This window comes from Tuber melanosporum (assembly GCF_000151645.1).
Source record: "Tuber melanosporum whole genome shotgun sequence assembly, scaffold_15, strain Mel28".
In the NCBI taxonomy this organism is placed as follows: Eukaryota; Fungi; Ascomycota; class Pezizomycetes; order Pezizales; family Tuberaceae; genus Tuber; species Tuber melanosporum.
Window position 1 is genome coordinate 964319 of NW_003298808.1, and position 20209 is coordinate 984527.

Here is a 20209-nt window from a genome sequence, read left to right on the forward strand (position 1 = left end):
GGTGGGTGGGTCCATTCTTTCTTATATGATATTGATTTGATGTGCATATGCAAATCTCCACTGCCTATTCACATTACGCCTGGTGAAAACTCCGTGAATTAATCCCCGCTAATAAATTTAGCCCTAGGAGTTCTCAATGAGACTATCATGGTTCTATGGCAACTTTAGAACACAATTTCAAGGCGTGAGCAAGTTCCTTCGGGGCTCGGAATTCCCTCTCCCTCAGGTTGCTTGCTAGTGCCGCGGGAAGTGCACTAACACAAAGGCGGCATGAAGTTAGGATCGGCTACACCTCTCTGGAGATAAGCTAGCGAATCAATGATCTACTTGCTGTGAGTTGCTCCTCTGCGGCTGGACGAGCAGCCAGTTCCCGTGGAACCCGAAGCCAGCCTCTCTGAACGGCTCTTTATGCCGGACCCCTCAATGGATTGGAAAAGTACTAGCGAAGGTAGTTGGAATCGGTATATATTTACTTACGTCAAACACCCCCTCAATGCAAGATCCACCTCCTATATGCAGGAATTACTGGCGCTGTAAATCTGCATTTCCAGTAGAATCCTAACTGTTATGCAAGCCCATGGCTAGGTACGAGAATTTATACCCACGCTGTACCTAAAAGGGTAGTAGCAAGCGCCTAATTATTAGCGTCTGCGGCTAAAATTTTCTTTAGGCTTCGCCTATTTCAACTGGAGGAACAAGGTGCTAGCAGAATTTTTTTTTTTTTGAGCCGTCATATTTGAGTTGCCGAACCCTTCTCAGGTGCGGGAGATATAGCGATTTAAGCTCTGGTTTGGCTTACATCCTGCATTTTCGTGAACAAAACGACCCCTGTGATATAGGTTGTGTTCCGGAGCTACCAAAACACAGCTGATCACTCGATTGTGATTTCTGCTCAACTGAGTTTAGCGGCCAAAGGTTCCTACTCCGAGTAAACTAGAGGCACTAATTCTTCACCGAAATGTTACAGCCGCGTCCGCGAGGTCCCTGTACCTTCACAGGCACCATTAGCGCTTGGAAAGGCTTCACTAGCGCTCTCGTTCAATCATTCAGCAAAACGAATTGTGATAAAAGTCTACAATGCCCCTAGATGCCGATCCGAAAAGAGTTACCTAAAAGGGCCCTGCTGTTCTGTTGTTAATATGTGTTGATTTTGAGGCATAAGAGGGTAGGAGAACCCTATGGACGCGGCTGTACTCTCCAAGCTTCGGCACTCCGGCCACTCAGGTAGAAGAAGCCCTGAATAAGTCAAGCACCATAGCGCGCAAGTGAGCAGAAAACGAAATACCCGCGGTTGGCGCGGAACCTCCATCCAACTAACGCGGGCGCTTACACCGTCAACGGAACAAATAGATGTGTGCTAACAGTCTAGCTTCAGGATAAGTATATTTCCTGTAGATAGGACCCGCTTCAACTTCCCAACGGCCCGCTAAATGGCGGGGGTGTTTTTTCCATTACGCCTAGCATGCGAGTAGATTTGGTCAAGCCTGCTGAGAGATTTGGATCGAATGCCAGCGGATTCGAAATTGGTTAAGCCGGGGGAGCCATAGAAAAGGAGGAGAAATACCACACCTCGAAAATGAAGACTTGCATTTGCGCAACATTTCCTTCACTTTTTCCTTGGCCATAGGATTTCCTTTGGTGAGCCGGTAGTTTTCCCTATTGTGCTGGGGGTTATTACACTCGGGAGGCCGGTTATAAAAAGGGCCAGATATCCCCCCCCCTCGTTCCCCTCTAGCTCATCACGAAGCCCCAAAGACCTACTGGGACACAACAAAACGTCAAAGAAAGAAGGAGCCCGAGGGCACCTCCACTACCTTCCCCTCCCCCCCCCCCGAGCAAGATCACCTTTTCCCTCCCCTTCCTCTTCCCCCCGGGCAAGCCGCGTATCGCATCTGCGGGCCCTTTAGGCATGAGGATTGGGGGGTGGGATTAATAGAGTTTTTGGCTTGCGCGCATATTCGACTTTTACATGTTAGGAGAGAAATACGTCTGCAGCAATTGGTTTATTAATCCTATCCCCCAACTCTTGAGCTTGAGGGACCCGCAGGCGTGATAGGCGGCTTCTTGGTGGGTTGGAGGTCTGAATCGTTTTTCTCTTGCTTTTTCGGAAGGGAGCTATTGGGGTTTTCTTTCTTTCTTTCTTTCTTTTGTGTGCGCGTGCGTGCGCGTGTCTTACGAGCTTCGTCACTTCACTTTAGAGGTGGGGGATAGGATTATTAGCATTTTACCTTTCGTTCGAGTACCGGTATGTGCATTTGGCCTGTGGGATAGGGGATTCCTGGGGCATTCACGTTGGGCTTGTGAGAGAAAGCTTGGATGGGATGAGGGTTTTCTCTGAAGGGGAGTGATTTCATCTTGATTGTGCAAGTGTGCATCCACCCTCTTCCTTACCTTCCACTCCCACGCCAGAGCTAACCATAGTAGTGATATCTCAGTCACCCTCTTCCACTACCCTGAGAGATCGATTGTCCAGGTATCACTACAGGCTGTCGAAACTATTCCAAGATCAGAAGAATTGCGGGGAAACAGAAGTGAAAAGGAATACATCCGAGAGCACAAAGGCCGACAGGTGAGATGGCATCATTCTTGGACTTACTTTTTTGAGGAAAAATCGGAACTAACTTGATACCCGGTTCATGAGCCCTTGTGCCTAGATGGGGTGAGACAGGAGGGAAAACCACGTTTTTGCGCAACTAATCGCTCCCGATAATTTATTTTTCTTCTTAATTGGTGGGAGGGAGGGAGGGAGGGAGGGATCCTATGATGGACCATGTGATGGTAGGAAGGGGAGGCTCTCGACAGGGCATTAGCGTTAGTGTTTTTCACTCTAACCTAGTGTGAACCATCACAGCATGGATAGAGGATAGAGAGGGAGGGGGGGCTGACATGGGTGGTGTGTTGAGGGAGTACGAGCGAAATCTCGGAGGAGGGGAAGTTGGTGGAAAGTGAGGAAGGGAATCACAGGGGCGTGAAGGTACCGACCGAGCACAACCTTCGAATACTAGACGTTAAGTATCATAGGATACATACCTTGCCATCACACGAACCGACCAACAACCAACGAGCTCGCTATGCATGTCATACCCACAAATCCCCCCCCTTCCATCACACCCATACAAATATCAAGCACCAAGTTATAGACTAGATAAGGCTAGACAACCTCTGTATATAGCACTAACAGATGTACAAGTGCCACTCTCTCCCGCTCATATCTGTCGCACTTTTATTTGACAATTGCACCCCAGAGAGCAAAAAAAAAATGGAAGGGTCACAAAAATTTATCACACATCATACAGCAAAAATCCTTTGCCTTTCCAAACTGTAGCCTCCCTCCTCCCTCCCCCATCCGTATGATACTGTACGAGTACTCGAGTATGATAGATAGATGCAAGAAGCCAACCCCGAGAAAATCCCCCACCTCTCCACACCCACAGCGCCCGGGAATCACCCACAGCACCCGGGAATCACCCGACTGTGCTTCTATCAGTATCGCATCCCACACCACCCACCACCACCTTTACTATATAACACCTTATGATATAAGAGTACTTGTATCGTACAACAAAAAAAAGAAAAAAGAAAAAAAAAAGACATCCGATAATCTGATAAGAACCAACTACCGGTATCCAGATCCCCCCACCCCACTCGAGTATCCCCCGCCAACCACGCGGCACCCCTACACCCACACCACACCATCCTACAGTACAGTGCACCAAGCCTAGAGGGGTTCCAAGGTCGGACAAAGCCATCCCTTACCGCAGCCCGTCAGAGCGCCAAGGTGTCGGTGATAAGCTTGTTTGGTCCCCCTTTCGAAAGGCTAGCATGCGCAAAGGTTACGGGGTTTTTCCGTGGGCGGGGGGGGAGGTATTGTAGCGTGCTCGTGCACGGTTAGGGATTTTTTGTGGTTGTCTATCATACTTCTCGAACAACATTCTAGCGCAGATGAGGGGTTTTTTTTCCCTACCACCCCTTTCAATTTCAATCTCGTGTCTTGGCCTTGTTGTTTTTGTAATCGCTCTATCGTTGTTGGTTCCTTTGATACCTATCTATGTTATCGTATGGAGGGGTTGGGGTTGGGGGAAAAAAAGGTTGGCAATGTAGCCCGCGTGAGTTATGGTTGTATCGCAACGTAGTACAGGGAAGCGCACTACGACGATACACGATGTAAGGGGGGGACATGAGGGATTACTTCCTAAAACATGGATGCGAGCAACATACCAGGGGTGGGGGGGCATCCGCAGGCATGACAGTACGGGACCGTAGGTGTTTTTTAGGTGGGGGGTTTGTGAACTTGCGGCTTCTGGACTTATTTGTGCGATGATTCGGGTATTTCTGGCTGTGTCCTGTCCACCTCCTCCCGGTCGAAAAGTGCCTGTCACCCTACCCAAGGTGAGCAGCAAGCCATCTCCCGGTCTCTTCAGGATTAGTACCGTCAAATGGAGGGTTTGAGGCTACTGCGTCGGTGTTTTCCTCCCTCGGTCGAGAGGGAATGGGGGAAATGTCCTGGAGTGTTGCCTTTGCTGCGAGTGCCCATGGCTTGACTGTGGCCCGATAGTACTGTTCTGTACTGTCCCTAAATTCCTTCTTGCCTGCAACGACCCCCTCACCGCCCTGAAGAAACTGCACGACGGAAGCGCCGCGTGTTCTTGCCGGTACGTGTCCTAGAATTGTAAAGGAAGGGGGTAATCCATTGTGATATAATTGGTGCTTACAGATCTCCACATCCTGCATGAATGCCATCCATACCTGCCTACCTACCTCTATCCCCAAGAACCTTTTTTACTGTTTTCCAAAGGGAAAACGAAAACCTCGGGTATGCGTGCTGCAGCGGAGACTTAGCAGCGACTGAAACCCCATATTATTATCTACCCTACTCACCCGTCTTCACCGAGGATGCCTCCGCAAGCCGAAAATTTGGTGAGGGCTCCCGCAAGATATCGGCTGACGGGGGCATTCTTGGCGACAATACGTGAGTAGAATTCGCTATGGATCACTGAACGTCACTCGGTATGCGTATTCGTCATGTGTTGAGAATGGAGAACGGTTGTGTCGAGGATGGTCGTGAAGATTGGATCGGGGGTTTTCTACTGTGAAGGGAAGAGGCTCCAGGGGAGGGGAGGGAATGAAGAAATTGGATTGAGGGTAGAGATGTTCGCTTGGACTGTCTGAGGGTTGAAGAGAGGGCAAGAAGAGGAAAGGAAAAACAAGAAGGAAAGAAATTTATACAGGGAGAAAAATTTCAGCGCCAGAGCATTCCAGTGTCATAACACGTACGTATACGTCCTAGTACGAACGTTTCCAGCATCATGATTAGGGTATTCGGAAAGAGCGTGAACAGGGGATGGAAAACGAGCACGGTGAGCGCGTGCGGAATGGGTTCGCCGATTGATTAGCTTCCCTGCGATGGATGGATTAGTTGGGGGGGGTGTAGAGGAATTTAGTTGTCGCCTGTTTATTGAGGTAGTTTTCTCCTTCACAAATCGCACCAACTCTTTGGGATTCTTCTTTCCTCTTTGTTGTGTACAGTCTCTTCTCTTGCGGGTTTGATAATTTTAGCTGGGTATTAGCAGTGATGGTATGATATTTCTGTCTGTCTACGCCCCCGCCTACTGAGTTCCTCCTTAAAGCCAAGTTAAATCCTTGTAAACCCCAGCCAAACCTAGGTCGATATCACAACACCACAGCCCGCTACGCCCTCCTACCAACCCCCAACTCACCTCGTGCCGCCCTAGAACTCTCCTCGGGCCTAACCTTCCTCAATGGCCTATACTCAGGCTCCCACATCTGCATCTCTACCCACATCTTCAACCCACCTTCACCCTCCTCCTCCTCGGGAATCCCTGCGACCCGAGCCAGACCCTCCTCAACCGCACACCTAATAACCGCACAGGCTACATCCTTACTAACCCCCCTAACATCCGCCACGTCGGGCAACAGCGGCGCATCCGGATCCTTCAGTGCAGGTGCGTGCTCCGCAAGGCACCTAATCGCGCCAAGCAGCATCTTATCCGAGATCCTGTCTGCGCGGCAGAGCACAGTGCCGAGGCCAATACCGGGGAAAGCGGTAGCATTGTTGCACTCGGCAATGTCGTAGGTTTTCCCGGTTTTCCCAAGCGTGACGGGGGGGAAGGGCGAGCCCGTCGCTACCAGCGCTTTCCCGTCCGTCCATGTGAGCACATCGGAAGGGCGTGCCTCGTGTAGGCGTGTGGGGTTTGATAGCGGGAGGATTATGGGTCTGGGCACGTGTTTGCTCATTTCCTTCACGATGGACTCGGTGAAGGAGTTTGGGTGCGTACTTGTGCCGATTAGGACGTGGGGCTTTATGGAGCGCACTAGGGATAATAGATCCTTTGTGTTGACGGAGGCGAAGTCGGAATCTGCGCGGGCATAGGGCTTTTGTGCCGGGGTTAGGGTTGAGGAGTGGGAGTGTAGGAGGAGGCCTTGTTTGTCAACTAGCCTAGGTGTGAAGTCAAATTAGTATGATTATGATATTATCATATTGGTGAAGGCTAAGGGAATGGTGAAGATGTAATACCAGATTTGACTCACTGCCTCCTCTATAGGTTTCCCACTTTCAGTTACTGCGTTGCGGAATTGATCCGCGATGCCTACACACCCTCCTCAACAACTCATTCTTGGATCCATGGGCGATACACCTTACCAGTCCCTGCAGTCCCAGCGCCATATACCAAAACCCGCAGGTCACTCACCTGCATCTTTATCACCCACGCTGCAGCGGTTATAGCTGCCATAGTCACAACGGCGGTTCCCTGGATGTCATCGTTGAGGCAGGTCATTTCCGGCCGATACTTTTCCAAAAGTCTCCTTGCATTTCCTAGGCCAAAGTCCTCAAAGTGGAGGGTGGCATTGGGGAAGAGTTTGCGAACCGCTTGTACGAAGGTGTCTACAAAGTCGTCTAGTATCAAATGCATGAGTGAGAGCGAAGGGGTGGGGTTATAGAGCGAAGGGGGGGGGGAGGGAACCATATTCTTTTCCGCGAACTCGAGGTTGGCGGAGGCCAAGGTAGAGTTCATCGTTAAGGAGGTCTGGGTTCTGGGGTTGGTTAGTATTATCTTATCGGGTCTGGACTTCAAGAGGGTGAAATCGGAAATTACACTATCATACGTTTGTTCCACAGTCAAGGACTACTGGGGTGGTTCTAAGCTGCGCCGTCAGCCCTCCATCTCAATGTATGATATCGCGGGACAACAATGAATATGTTACCTATTTGGATGAAGCTATGATACCAAACCGAAATGTATTAGCTCAACCAAAACCCGCAGTGCACTCAGCCAACTATACATACCCCACCACACAATGTCATAAGTACCAACTTTGCAATACTAATCCCGATCCCACCAACGCCCTGATCACCAATCCCTAAAATCTAATCCCCCCCCCCTTGCATTAACCCTTCTCCCCTTCCCAGACTGGGCCGACAATCACTCACCTCCTCCCCATCCGAAACCACAATATAATCAACATCTCCTTCGCCCCCCCACTCGGCCAACACACTCTCAACCTTTTCCTTCTCCAAAACATTCAAAAAACACCCTAAATCTCATCAATCCTCTCCCCCCCAACGCCCCCCAAAAATCAATGCAAGGGAAAACAAAAACTCACCATCAGGCCTCCGAAACATCCTCGAGTAATTCCCAATCGCCTCCCCCTCGGTTGGCGTATACACGACTGGCAACATTTCCTTAACGTTCCTGGCCAGGAGTGCGTAATACAGAACCTCGTTCTGCTCCTTCATACTAGTCAGGAAAGCGTTCTTAGCGATATCGCTGCCGCAAGCGTAGTACTGGCCATGGGCACGCTGGACCTGCTGGTCCAGGGTTTGGACGGTGCTCGGGAGCAGGCCTTCCAGGGCGAAGGTTGCGCGTTCAGTCGCAGAAAAGGCGGAACCTTTGTTGAAGGTTGGGGTTGAGAGGAGAGCCCTGCCCTGAGTGAGGTTAGCTGGAGTTTTGTAAAGGGGAATGGGGGGGAGGGGACTTCTAGTGCGCAGGGTAGGGGGGTTCTCGCTGGTAGGGGGTAGACTTGTGGGGCGGGCATTGTTTTCCTTCTCTGAGTATTGCAATGGCGGTACGCTTCGAGGGAAATTTGGTGCTGTGATAAAGCGGGGTATTCGGATTTATCTATCTTGTCCGCCGGCCGGCGTTCTGTTTGGTATCGGCACTCTGAATCGCCGGCACTGGGATATAAATGGCGTGACGTCACATGTTTCGGCGCCTCATTGTATGATAGCGAAAGCTTGGCTATCTATCCAGCACGCAGTTCAACGCATATTGGTACTCGAGCAATACTCGTACAGTACCACAACCGAGCAAAAAAGCAAGCCGTGAAAGTACTGCATTAGTATAGGCTCCTTCTCTGCAGACATGGGAATAGATAATAAAGCGACCCAGGGACCGTCTATTGTACAGTATGATAGTCTACCTTGGAACGTTGGTTGACATGACACTTAGCGATGTTGGTGACATAATATTGGCAGGGCGGCAAAGATGATAGGCTGAAGGCTAGCGTCATACCGTATAATACCGTAGTCCACGGTATTTCTTGAACAATAGCCATCCATGGTCAATCGATCACTGTGCTATGAGCGTGGCGACAAAATTCGTCCCCCCCCCCAATTTTGCGGTTTATCTCCATATTGCAAACCCTCAGCACCATCGCTCTGTAAAAATTAAGAGAATTTGCTAGAGCCTTAATGTCTATCTAGATTACATCGCTCATAAGTAACGAGCTCTCTTGATAAATGTCTATGGCGCAATATTAGGGATTATGGTAGTGGTAGATACAGTACTAGCTCAAAAGTTTTCGTCCGATGCCTTTTTTACACCAAAAGTATCCAACCCGACCACCCTCTCCCACAGCACAATTTCAAGGAGAATATGCCAAAATTTGGCAGCGCATTGGGAAAACCTGTAGATAATATAGGGGATATTATAAAAAATTTAAATATTAAAAAGAAATGGAAGAAATGTCATCTAGGTATGAGGTATTGGTTGTCATGTACTTTTTTGTATGGAGCCCCATACAAAAATCTAGGTCACTTTCACACAGGCCACAATAAGCACAGCTTTGATTCTCTACAGTTCTACTTCTAGATATTTAAATTAATAGCAATTATCTAGCTAAGGGAGGAATTTAAAGTGTTTTCAACAGGGTAGCGTTGAGAACTGTCGGTCTGAAAATGACCGTTTTTCGCCAAATTTGGTGTAAAACCCGGTGTCGGAAGAAAATTTTTGAGTGGGTACTTTAGATAAAAGGTACCTCCAAATTTAGAGGAGTTTGCAGTGCAAAAATTATGTTGCTATAATACGGTACTGAATCTCGATCTCAAGCTCTCGGTTATCGTGGTGCACTCAAGTAGCGGGAAAACCCCCACAACCCCTAGCCAGAAAATTCCTCACAATTGCCAATACTATGGCGCTAATTTTATTAATATCAGATAAGTTGTGAGGACTTAAAACAAGCCCCTATTAGTATAAGATACGAGGGGAGAGGTGATTCTGTTTCCAAGATTACAATACAAAGTTGGAGTTTTCAAAGTTGAAGAGACTGAGGGAACTAAAGCCCTGCCTGTTTGGCAACGACCGTTCCGCCCCGCTTCTCCACCATTTTTGTAGACTATGGGAAACGGTCGCAAAACGGAAAGGAAACACTGAACGCCCACCACCTCCCCTAGCTGTAAAACTAACGCAGTATTAGCTAGCACGGGAAAGCAAGCCCCCAATCTCCCGTGAAAGGAGAATATTTGGCAGTATCATACTCGAATAGGTATGGTATATGACATCCTACTCGCTTCTTGAAACAAAAAATCCCCACACAACCCCCCCCCTCTAAACAAAACCGGCCACGACGTACCCATGTTGTATGATAAAGGGGAGGCCTCAGATCATAAGACTATGTAGAAGCTCTGATTATCTTTGGGCTATTCCGAGAGGTGCCGTTGAAGGATGATGAAAGAGGGGTGGAAGACTCCTTTCCGCTGAACAGGCGAGTGTATTGGCGGGCTTGGCCTCTGGGCTGGGGAAGGAGGCGCTGTCTTGTTGTGTTCAGTGGCTCGCCGCTTCATGAATAATCACTAATTCTTCTCGTTTCTCCATCACTAACAGGATCGAGGCCTAAACCTAGCCCCCGCCACCTTCCTCTCCCGGATCTATCCAGTTGCTGTAGCTAAGGAGTGCTCGAGCATTTCTTCCAAAATTTTCTGTTTATCGAAGCCTTTCATATTATGCAACACACTAACGATGTCCGAAATTCATGAAAAATCACTCGTGTACAAATCAAAACTCGGACTTCAACGCTAAAGACCCCTTATTGTCTCCATTCTGGCACTAAACCTCACGTAACCCAGCTATCCACCAATTCGACACTTGCGCCTAACCAATCAAGCGAGCGGTGGAAAGGTCCGCAGATAGCTACACCCTTTTCAGCACCTCTTCCAGCAAACAAGCAGACTATCAGGAGAAGAAACTTACTGCGAAGGACACTCATAGCCTCCTGGATCTGCCGCTCCGCTGTTAGTATCCTTCTCCCTCTCCCTCACATCGAGGATCAAATGTCAGATGGGAAAACTCACTATTATCCAAATAAAGTTGATGATAATCCTCTGCATCCCACCACTCCCCAGCGGGGATCACCTGAGTCGCCATGTCGGTCTTATACCACTGCTTCGTAACTTTCTCCAGCACCGCTTTGGCAGCTTCCTCCTGCTTGTCATTGTGAAAGAATATCGCCGAGCGATACTGGGATCCCACGTCTGGCCCCTGGCGATCCACCGTTGTTGGGTCGTGCATCTGGAAGAAGAATTCTAGAAGTTTCTCGTAGGTGACTTCTGAAGGGTTATAGAGAACTTGGAGCGCCTCGGCATCTGGTAATGTTAGCGGTATGGGGAGTGAGAAGGGGACGTCAGTAGGTACATACGGCCGGTTGTCCCGGAACAAACGGAACGGTAGGTTGGGTGTGCGGTGTCCCCACCTATGTAGCCGACTCGAGCATCCAACAGGCCTTTGCCTGTAAAGTGTTTGCGGAAGAGATGTTCGACACCCCAGAAGCACCTTTTTCCCCCACATTTTTGTTAGTATTGAAATGCCAGCGGGGACGGAAGGGTATATCTACCCAGCGGCGAATGTTGCTTTTTCGGTGGTCTCCGGGAGGGACATGTTGCCGCCGAGAGGACCCAAGGTGAATTTGCTGGCTGAGAAGAGGCGGAAGAAGCGAGGGAGGAGAGATGTGAACATTAACGTTGTCGTGAGCGTTAGGAGGAAGAAGGAGAGGATTCCAGTTGAGATGATGGCCAGTTTGTCGGTGTCAAGGGTGTGAAGGTTATATAGAGATGGGGGGGCGGGATCTGTGGCCGGGATTAGTTGTGTTTGCACCTGTTAGAGGAATTGGAAGGGATAATTTAGGTCCAACAGACCATGTTACAGATGGGAGTAAATTAATGGAGGAGGATTTGGAATGCTATGATACAGCGGATTGCGTCATAAGAAGTGTCTGTGCGACAACCATCATACCTGGAGCATTATTCGCGGAGGTTTCCAGGAGGAAGGGGGCTGAGTATGATAGGTTACGAGTACTCGAGTACCAGGTACTTGTAATGCGGGCAGCGGGTACTCGAGTACTGGGGTACCGGTACAATGCTCGTGCGGTGCGAGAACATTTGCGCCTGGAGGTCGGAGGGTTGTTTGCCGAGACTGGGCCGAGGCTATGGACGTGTGATCTGATATCTCTTCCCGCTATCAAAGAATTTGTCTTACTGTGTTGTTGCCCTCTACGAGTGCCGGTACGGGTATCATATAGGTGGGTATCACGATGAAAGTCCCCACAATCGAAATTATTTGTCACTTCCCGGTGTTGGCGCTTCGGGTGAGCTGTGGCAGGGCGGGGAGTCCCAGTCAGATCAATAGTCAGGTACGACATGAACTTTCAGTGCAAATTCCAAATAACACAAGAAAGACGGCAGAGCTACCGTGCGTGGTGGAACATGTAAGCTCTGCTTTAGGATCGTCGGATAGTACTAGTGCTTGTACCGGTATCCCCCCCCGAATCCGACCGTTCCAGGTTGATGCTCAGCACCATAATTCAAGCCCGCAAGTCAAGTGGCGGTGGTCGGGGGAAGTGTCAGGTCGAGATTGTCGTTGTGGCTTGTGCCGGTGCTGTGGCTTCATGTTTCCTAACCACGGTTAAACCACCGGCCTGTTCGTCCCACCTGCGTCCCAAACAATTCCTCACATGTATAGGATGCAAGACAGCCATCGCTAAACCTTCATAGATTGTGAATTCCGTGTAATACCATCCCGCTCTAAAGACTATTATTCTACCATATTCACTTTCATGATCGCCCCAACCCTCCGTCGGACCCCTGAGGCTGGTTGGCGACTTGAGGCATACCTTGCCTTGCTTCCTGCCTCTAGGGACACTTCTGTTGCAACCTTCAAACGTTGACCTGCGAAGCCTGACTGCATACGGCTCCACACACAGAGTCTCCGAGATCTGCCCCTACTTGGAGACAGCTCCCCTTTCTTCTTCCAATACGAGTACTCGAGCAATACCCTCTCTGCCCTACCCACGCATCAACACGCCGTCCTCGTCGCCACCATGGCAGACCAATTTCAAGCGAACCGAGCCCCGGGCCCTGGCGCAGCTGGACCTCCTCCCACAGCTGCCGGTGCTAAAGCTCGACAATTTGAAGATGAGAAGAGGCGGATCACTGCTTCGTGCTTTTCAAAACCTGATGTCGATGGTGCTCGTACGTTAATGGTCGCCTTTCTCCTCTGCTTGTTTACGGATGAACTGATGCTCGCGGCTCGTCTCTTTCCCGCTCGCGTGTGCTAGTCCTAGAATCTTACATCACGCATTGCAGAGTTATCGAGGATGGAGCCTCCCCATCGTCCCCACCGCTAGCAGATGGCCCTCGCGATCAGAAAAAGTCCAGGGTGATTGTCGTTGCCGTGCGGAAGACTGGGCGAGTTCGCATGCACAAAGCTCGTGAGAATCCGAACGGTGGCTTCCAGATTGGAAAGACATGGAATTTGGATGACTTGTCTGAGATAGAGAATCACATCGCACCGTTCGAGAAGGGATTCACTGTCACTATTATTAAACCTTACTATTGGCAAGCCAATTCGAGTAAAGAGAAGGATTTTTTTATCTCGTCGCTGCTTAAAATTTACAAAAAGTACACGGGCGGGAAAATTCCAACTTTGATCGGTTTTGGAGGGACAGAGGTCGATAAGATGTTGGGTGGTGCGGCTTCTCTGCAGGAAAGTCAGAGGGATGATACAGGGGGAGCTTCGCCAGCTGGTCCCTCGCCTGTGTCTCCGGGTCCCTCACAGTTTTCTTCGTCACTCAAACCGACACCCCTTCGCAATCTCACCTCAGCTGTCTCTATGGATAATATGGCATCACCAGGAAGACAACCATCGCCAAGGAATAAGGGGATTGACGGACTTCGCACTGGCCCCGGCCCTTTACGACCATCGCAGTCAAGTGATCCCCTTCCAAGTAGTAGTAGAAGACCGCCCGATTTGGCCCCCGGGAGTCGGAATATATCTGGAGCTTCAGCGTACTCGACCGCTTCAGGAGCAGCTCTCGGCGATCCTTCACCTCCCCCTATACCTCCACAAGGACCAGGAAGGCGGCCATCGGATGGATCTTCGAGGTCTGGTAGGGATCGGTCTGGGACCAGGGGAGCTCCTGTAGAGGACGAACGAGGAATTCGTCGTATGCCATCGTCTGAGAGAATGTTCCGTACCCCTTCCGCTTCTAGTCACCAATCGCGAGAGGCTATAGACCAGTATCCCTACGGCGGTGGTAATAGAGGACCACCTCCTCCAGCAGCTCCCCCCGAGCCTTCTCTACTGATTGACGCACGTGGTGTAGCCAAGAAAATGTCCAGCAAAGACGTAGCGTCGCAATTCCGCTTGGCAGCAAATACATACGCTGCAGGAGGAATGATGGGAGACCGAAGGCAGCGACCAAAAACTCCTACAACACCGACCGCCATGTCCAGAACACCCTCTCAGGATCCGGGTAGACAGGAGGAGGTGCCAAAGATCAAATATCCAGAAGAGCGCAAGGATCGGGACGCACGTGGTGGGAATGGGTCATATGGTACCGCAGGTGCGCCGGGTGAACGTAGACGTTCACCTTCCAGAACTCGTGATCTCCCGCCACCATCATCCAACCAGAGGTCTCAAGAAAAACAAATGGAGCCACCGCTAAGAAGCGAAGTTCGGAGAGCTACTCTTACACCTAAAGACAAACCTCCGGTATTGTCTTCCCCTACACCGCGAAACGCGTCCCCTGGCCGGCCAAAGCATGATTCATTGGAAATTCCTACGGCCTCGGGGAGGTCCACATCGCCAGATGGACCAGGTGATGTTGGCGAACGGGGTGAGAGAAGTAGATCGCGATCACCAAATACTAAGGGTAGGAAGCGTAAATCGGTCAAATCCTCTTATCTAAATGATGTAGATACTTCGCGGGTGACTGTTGATATTGAAGACCTGTTAAGAGAATTCAATTGGGATCCACAAGGGAAGGTCGATGCTCTGGAGACAAAGATTCGCAAAGATATTGCGGAGGTGGAGGCTAAGGATGTTATCGTGAATACTGATGGCGATTCCAGGATTGAGGAGTTATCCAGCCTCCTTGATAAGGCGATTCAGGAATGTGATGAGATGGATTCACTGTTGACTCTATATGCCGTTGAACTAACCGTGAGCATAGCCCTCTGCCATTATTTTTAGGTATTCACACTAACAAATATAGAGCTTGAATGATGACATCTCTCACATCGAAAACCAGTCCCAAGGCCTCCAAGTCCAAACTGCTAACCAGAAGACCTTGCAGCGTGAGCTGCAGAATCTCATGTCTATCATATCCATTGTGCCGCAACAACTTGAGGTGCTCAAATATGGACCGTTAGACTCCCCTCAAGCTCTACAGTCTATTGAGGACACTCTGCTTGCTCTTTATAAGGCGATGACAATTATTGACCCTAAGATGGCGCGACATGCTCCCGAGTCACCTGTCGGGGATGGCCGAAGAGGTTCCTGGAGTGATGAGGGCATTGGCTCTATGAAGGCTCTTCAAGAGCGAAAGGAGGGGTATCAAAAGGATGCCCAGTTATTCCTGGCAAGAATGAAACAATTCATGACCATCAAATTCGGGGCAGAGGTCGTCGAGCTTGCAAAGAACTCGAAGAACAGTCCGATGAGTCCTGGGCAACCAAGATTGCTAGGACACGATAGCGCCTATATGGCTCTTTACAAATTCTCTGGATTAATTGCCTTTACCAAAGACGCTGACTTGGAGGAATACTACGGGTTGCAAAAGCTCTACGAGAAACCCGTCTCAGGCTTATTCCAGGACGAATTCAGGGAGCACGTGCTAGCGTGGAAGAAGATCACCAAAAAGCCCATCTCGGATGAAGTAGATCTACGTAAATTACCCGCCTGCATCAAAGGCAAATCTTTGGGTGCTAACGTTAGAACAGTCTTCACCGCGCAAGAGAAAGAGGCTGACAATGTCGCTGTAACGGCTGCTCGAAAATTGACCGTCAAACGGTCGCAAACCTTGGCAAAAATCAGGTCGCCAACCAGTGACCACTCCAAAAACAAGAATCAAGATGGAATAATCAATTCACATGAGGCTTTCGCAGGAGCCCTGGCAGAGATGTATAACCTAATACTAAGAGAGCAGAATTTCGTGGTTGAGTTCTTCCAAATGTCGTCACAGCTGCCACAAGACTTTTCTGAGTTTCTCGCGAACTCGCCGGCGGCGGAGCACCGGAAGATTAGGGATCTCAGCGGGTTGAAGCCTGCTGAGACGGACAAGGCGAAGGCGAAGATGGTGTCGGATTTTATGACGGAGCTGTTTGGGTTCTTATCCCAGGATTTGCAGAGTCTTATTGAGTGGGCTATTAGAATGGACCCTTTACAGGGCGTTGGTGTGCTGTATGCACTTGAGACGAAGATGGCAGCTCTCCTAGATACGGATCAGGAGTTCTTGCTCAAGATGTTGCAGAAATTGCACGATCGTCTTGCAGGGTTGTTTTCTAGGTTTCTGGATGATCAGGTCAAGGCCATTGAAGAGAAAAAGGTTAAGATTAAGAAGAGAAAGGGCGTTATTCCATTTATGAAGGTGTTCCCAGTGAGTGACCGCCCATGGACCATTTTGAACGCCCCCATATTAACACTCCACGCAGTCCTTTGCTAGCAGAATCGAGGATCAACTCCCCGCTGAGGTCCCCGGGTCCTCCACAGACCTTGACATCCGTGACCTAGTCAATGACGGCTACGAGCGTATTAATAAAGCCATGTTTGAATCTCTGCACGCAATTGCGAAGGAGAGCCCGACAGTCACAAGCTCCAGTCTCGACCCAGAAGACAAGGAGCAGCTAAACTACCACATAATGATGATCGAGAACATGCACCACTACCTGGAAGAACTGCCCTTGAACACCACAAACCCCATTCTCACGCTCTTCAAGACTCGCGCGGAACGCGATCTCGCCGAACACCTTGGCCTCTACACCTCCTCCGTCATTCGTCGTCCGCTAGGCAAACTCTTAGATTTCGTCGAGAGCGTGGAAGTCATACAGCGGAACGGCGCGGACGACATCCCCTCGCGCCAATCCCACTCGAGACAAGTCTTCAAGAAGGCGCTAACGCATCACGACGGGAAGGAAATCCGCCGTGGTATCGAGACACTGAGGAAGAGGGTTGACAAGCATTTTGCTGCAGACGGCGGGGATGATGATGCCGTGTTGGTGGACCGTATCCTGGCCGCGCTGGAGAAAGAGTTTATAGATGTGCACCGACGTACGCAGATTTTGACCCAGACGGTGTATAAAGAGGCGGGTCTAGAGATGGAGTTTTTGGTGGCGGATGTGGTTGGAGGGTTTAAGAAGCAGCACTAGTTGTGTTAGAACAGATAGAGGGGGGGAGAAGGGGCGGTGTTTTTTATTTCATTTTACTTTATTTTATTGAGGGAGTTTGATTTCGCTGTATTCATGGCTTTTTTTTTTACCTTCCAGCATACCCTTTACTTTTTCGGTCCCTTCTTTAAGTTATCGTAGCCGAACTAAGTTATAACTTATCATATCTATTTCACTCTGGAGTCGCCTTCTTACTCGATGATCCCCTGATCATGACGCTCACCATACACGCGCTACGGTACTTGGCTTGGCCAATGACCCAGTTTACCCACACAAAGCATACCCCCCTCCCCTCTTAAACCAAACCAAACTCCCACAAACAGACTTCGCACCCACACAAGCACTTCCAAACGCATAATACCACCCCACGAGTAATACCATAAAACCCCAACAGTGGATCATATACCATCACTCGACATTCAAGTTGATTCAACCTCACCCACCGCACAGGCCAGACACACACACACACACACAGTCACCCCCCAAAACAAAGATGTGAAGCGTACGTGCTCGTCCGACATCCTCTGGTAAGACTGAAGTGCCGATATTAGTCGGAGTATGATACCACATTCCCCGGGTGCGGTAAAAGCCGTTCGATGCATGACCGTCGGAAGGAAGGGGGGCGGGATTAGATGAGGATTGGAAAGTGGGGTTGTGCGTGGGTAATGCATTTGAGATTATCTGCTACTCAAGATTGAGCGGTTGCTCTTCTCTCTTTTTGTTTTGCTTTTTGGGTGGGGGGGGGGGAGTATGCGATCCCTCACGCTACCTTTGTGTTGCGATCTGGTGGGGGAGTGTCTGGGGGTTTTCGCTCGGCGAGGTGTTGTGCGGTGGTGGTGGTGGTGCTGTTCTGGTGTGGTTTGTGGATCCGCTGGTATGGATGGGGTTTGGTTTATGCTGTACTTGCGACGTAGATTGCGGCATGATATGATATGATAGTCGAGTCTTCTACCTTTTATAGTGAGATAGTTCTAAATCTAGCTGCGGGGGAAGGGGTGGTAGTACAGTAGAGTGCAAGACGCATGAGAAATGGGTGGAAGAGAAAAGGGGAAGAAAAAAGAAACCACCAAGTTTATAGAGCCTAGATCCGCCCATATCGTCATAGGTAGCCCGCACAATTGCGTATCGATCGTATCATACCTCTAAGGTCTAATAGGTTTACCCTAACCATCGAAATGAAACCCTTCAAACCCCTTAAAATCAAATAGGGAAAGAAAATCTAGACATGCTACCCCCCCGTTGGACCACCCACCCCTCCCCCTCTTCTCTAGTATCTATCATAAACAAAAAAAAGGGGGGAGCCTCTACCGGTCCCTACCCAACCTTTCTTGCCCGTCCTCCACAAGTTCGTACGCGGGTCTGAACCTCCGTTTTCTCTCCCCGCATTCGCCCTCCAGCACCTCTGTCCCATCCTCCAAAAGCGCCGGATTAGGGTGCGTATCCTTAGTCCCACCGAGCGACGTATACCCCATATCATAAAGCACGCAATACGGGATCTGCAATTCCCGGAGAAACTATTCCCCAGTCACACCCACAATTAGTGCGACTGCTTTCTGCGCGCAATTCCGAGGGGAAAAAAGGATAAATACCCCCCAAACTTCTCTGTACCCCCAGTCCACCACCGGATGCACCCTCATGAACTTTGGCCATCCGTGATCCGTAACGTCAAAGTGCGACAAAAACTCTCCGTGCGGGTCTGTCCTCCTTGTGCCCACGAATATCGCCTCTACGTTTGGATTTTCCTGCAGATAGCGTTCAAAGGATGACTTCATTGACTGGGAGTAGCGAGTTAGGGAGAGGTGGTAGGTTGTGATGCAGGTTTGCACGAAGGCATCGACTTGTGGGAAGGGGTGGGTTGTTGTTACATATACTGAGTTTATCTTTTCTTCTCCACTCTCCCCTGAAGCGTTGGGGGCAGATTTGGGGGGGGGAGCTAGGTGCGGGGGGAGAGAAGCGAGGAAGAGTATTAGGAGGACGAGACAGTCCTTGCCACCATTGAAGGATATGGAGAGGTTCTCTAATCTGTTAAAAAAGTTTTAGTATTAGGGGGACGGATGGGGGGTAGGGGAAAGGTACTTATACCGCTGTAAAGCCTCCTCAATCACGCCTAGGGAAATGGCCGTCTGGCGTTGCACACCTTTTAAGAGTTCACTAGAGAAGTCGGTTTCCAAAAAGCGGTGTACCTTCTGTGAGAGGCGGGTGCAGATTGTGTATAGGTCTTCTCCAGATTCTTCTGGTGGGGCGAGAGCAGCGGTGGAGGTCTGGGAATTTTGCTCCGCGTCTACCTTTTGTAAAGATGGGGATGTAGAGTTAGTCGCGGTTGTAGTAGCGGTGGCGATGCCACCGGAACTCGTGCTGTTTTCCATGATGCCCTTACTCATTCCTGCCGCCGTTGCCTTCTGCCTTATCGTACTGGCTGTGGTTGGTGGTGGTGGTGGTAGTAGCTGTGATAACAGTAGAATAGCCCCTCCAGCTCAGATTGTTCAATCCAAAAGTCTCCTCTAACGACAGAAACAGTAACAACAACGTCGGAAGTGAATACAAATGTAAGGGATCCGGGAACAGGTCTAGCTCTCGTGCTCGCGGGAAATCGGTTGTTGCGTTGCTGCAACAGGTCTGCTTGTGAAGGAGCTTGAGGCCGGAGGTGGGAGGGGGGACTGCTGCCAGGTGCTGATCCTGTTGTTAGCGCACTTATGGAAAAGCACCACCAACAGGAATGAATGAAAAGGAGGGCGAAGATGAAAAGGGAGAGGACGGGTGGGTTTTATGTTCCTGGATCCGTGTAAGAATTTTAGGGATGACATGGTGGGGAGAAGGGGATTTTGGAAGAGGTCTTTTACTTTCGAGCCTTTGGCTTATTGGGGCGTAGATCAGGGGCGTTTTGGGCGGGATCTGCGGTGCGGATGGGGTTGTAGGGCGAGAGATTCTATAGGATTGGGTTGGCTGTGGAGGGGGGAGTGGGCGGAGGAGTTTGGGGCTGGATTGAAGGGTACCGGTAGACTAAAGTTGAAGTTTGTTTATTGGAGCCTGGTGTATGATACTTGTATGATACCGGTATCATGCGTTGATCCTAAGGCACAACGATACTCGTACTGGTAATTGGTAGTTTATCTCCTAGACCAAGTGATCGGGTGGAAAATGTTGCGCCCGCGTCCATGACCGAGATGACTAAGGGGTGCCACCTCAGCATTCTTCAGTGATAATGAGCGTAGATATGATCATAATAATGTTTGTAGCTAAAATTAGCCATGGTAC

General features: G+C 49.9%; 4 protein-coding genes; 1 reads left to right on the top strand and 3 right to left on the bottom strand.

Annotated features, from left to right (window-relative positions):
• Positions 1 to 5490: 5490 nt before the first annotated feature.
• On the bottom strand, positions 5491 to 8175 carry GSTUM_00004787001 (uncharacterized protein). XM_002836555.2 has 10 exons: positions 7996 to 8175; positions 7624 to 7945; positions 7451 to 7554; positions 7307 to 7387; positions 7225 to 7238; positions 7126 to 7159; positions 6984 to 7053; positions 6662 to 6916; positions 6536 to 6608; positions 5491 to 6457 (listed from the first exon to the last, which is right to left on the bottom strand). The coding sequence occupies exons 1-10, from the start codon at positions 8053 to 8055 to the stop codon at positions 5689 to 5691; spliced, it is 1782 nt and encodes a 593-aa protein (XP_002836601.1). The 5' UTR covers positions 8056 to 8175; the 3' UTR covers positions 5491 to 5688.
• Positions 8176 to 10305: 2130 nt separating this feature from the next.
• On the bottom strand, positions 10306 to 11171 carry GSTUM_00004791001 (uncharacterized protein; the record flags this gene model as incomplete). XM_002836556.2 has 5 exons in its annotated part: positions 10306 to 10427; positions 10488 to 10515; positions 10589 to 10879; positions 10933 to 11066; positions 11128 to 11171. 5 exons carry the CDS (start codon positions 11169 to 11171, stop codon positions 10397 to 10399), a joined length of 528 nt encoding a protein of 175 aa, XP_002836602.1. The 3' UTR covers positions 10306 to 10396.
• Positions 11172 to 12609: 1438 nt separating this feature from the next.
• Positions 12610 to 17044, top strand: GSTUM_00004793001 (uncharacterized protein; the record flags this gene model as incomplete). XM_002836557.2 has 5 exons in its annotated part: positions 12610 to 12760; positions 12847 to 14732; positions 14785 to 15457; positions 15512 to 16167; positions 16223 to 17044. 5 exons carry the CDS (start codon positions 12610 to 12612, stop codon positions 16934 to 16936), a joined length of 4080 nt encoding a protein of 1359 aa, XP_002836603.1. The 3' UTR covers positions 16937 to 17044.
• Positions 17045 to 17105: 61 nt separating this feature from the next.
• GSTUM_00004794001 (uncharacterized protein) lies at positions 17106 to 20013 on the bottom strand. XM_002836558.2 has 5 exons: positions 19795 to 20013; positions 19031 to 19624; positions 18544 to 18976; positions 17724 to 18468; positions 17106 to 17638 (listed from the first exon to the last, which is right to left on the bottom strand). The coding sequence occupies exons 2-4, from the start codon at positions 19318 to 19320 to the stop codon at positions 18259 to 18261; spliced, it is 933 nt and encodes a 310-aa protein (XP_002836604.1). The 5' UTR covers positions 19321 to 19624; positions 19795 to 20013; the 3' UTR covers positions 17106 to 17638; positions 17724 to 18258.
• Positions 20014 to 20209: the final 196 nt, after the last annotated feature.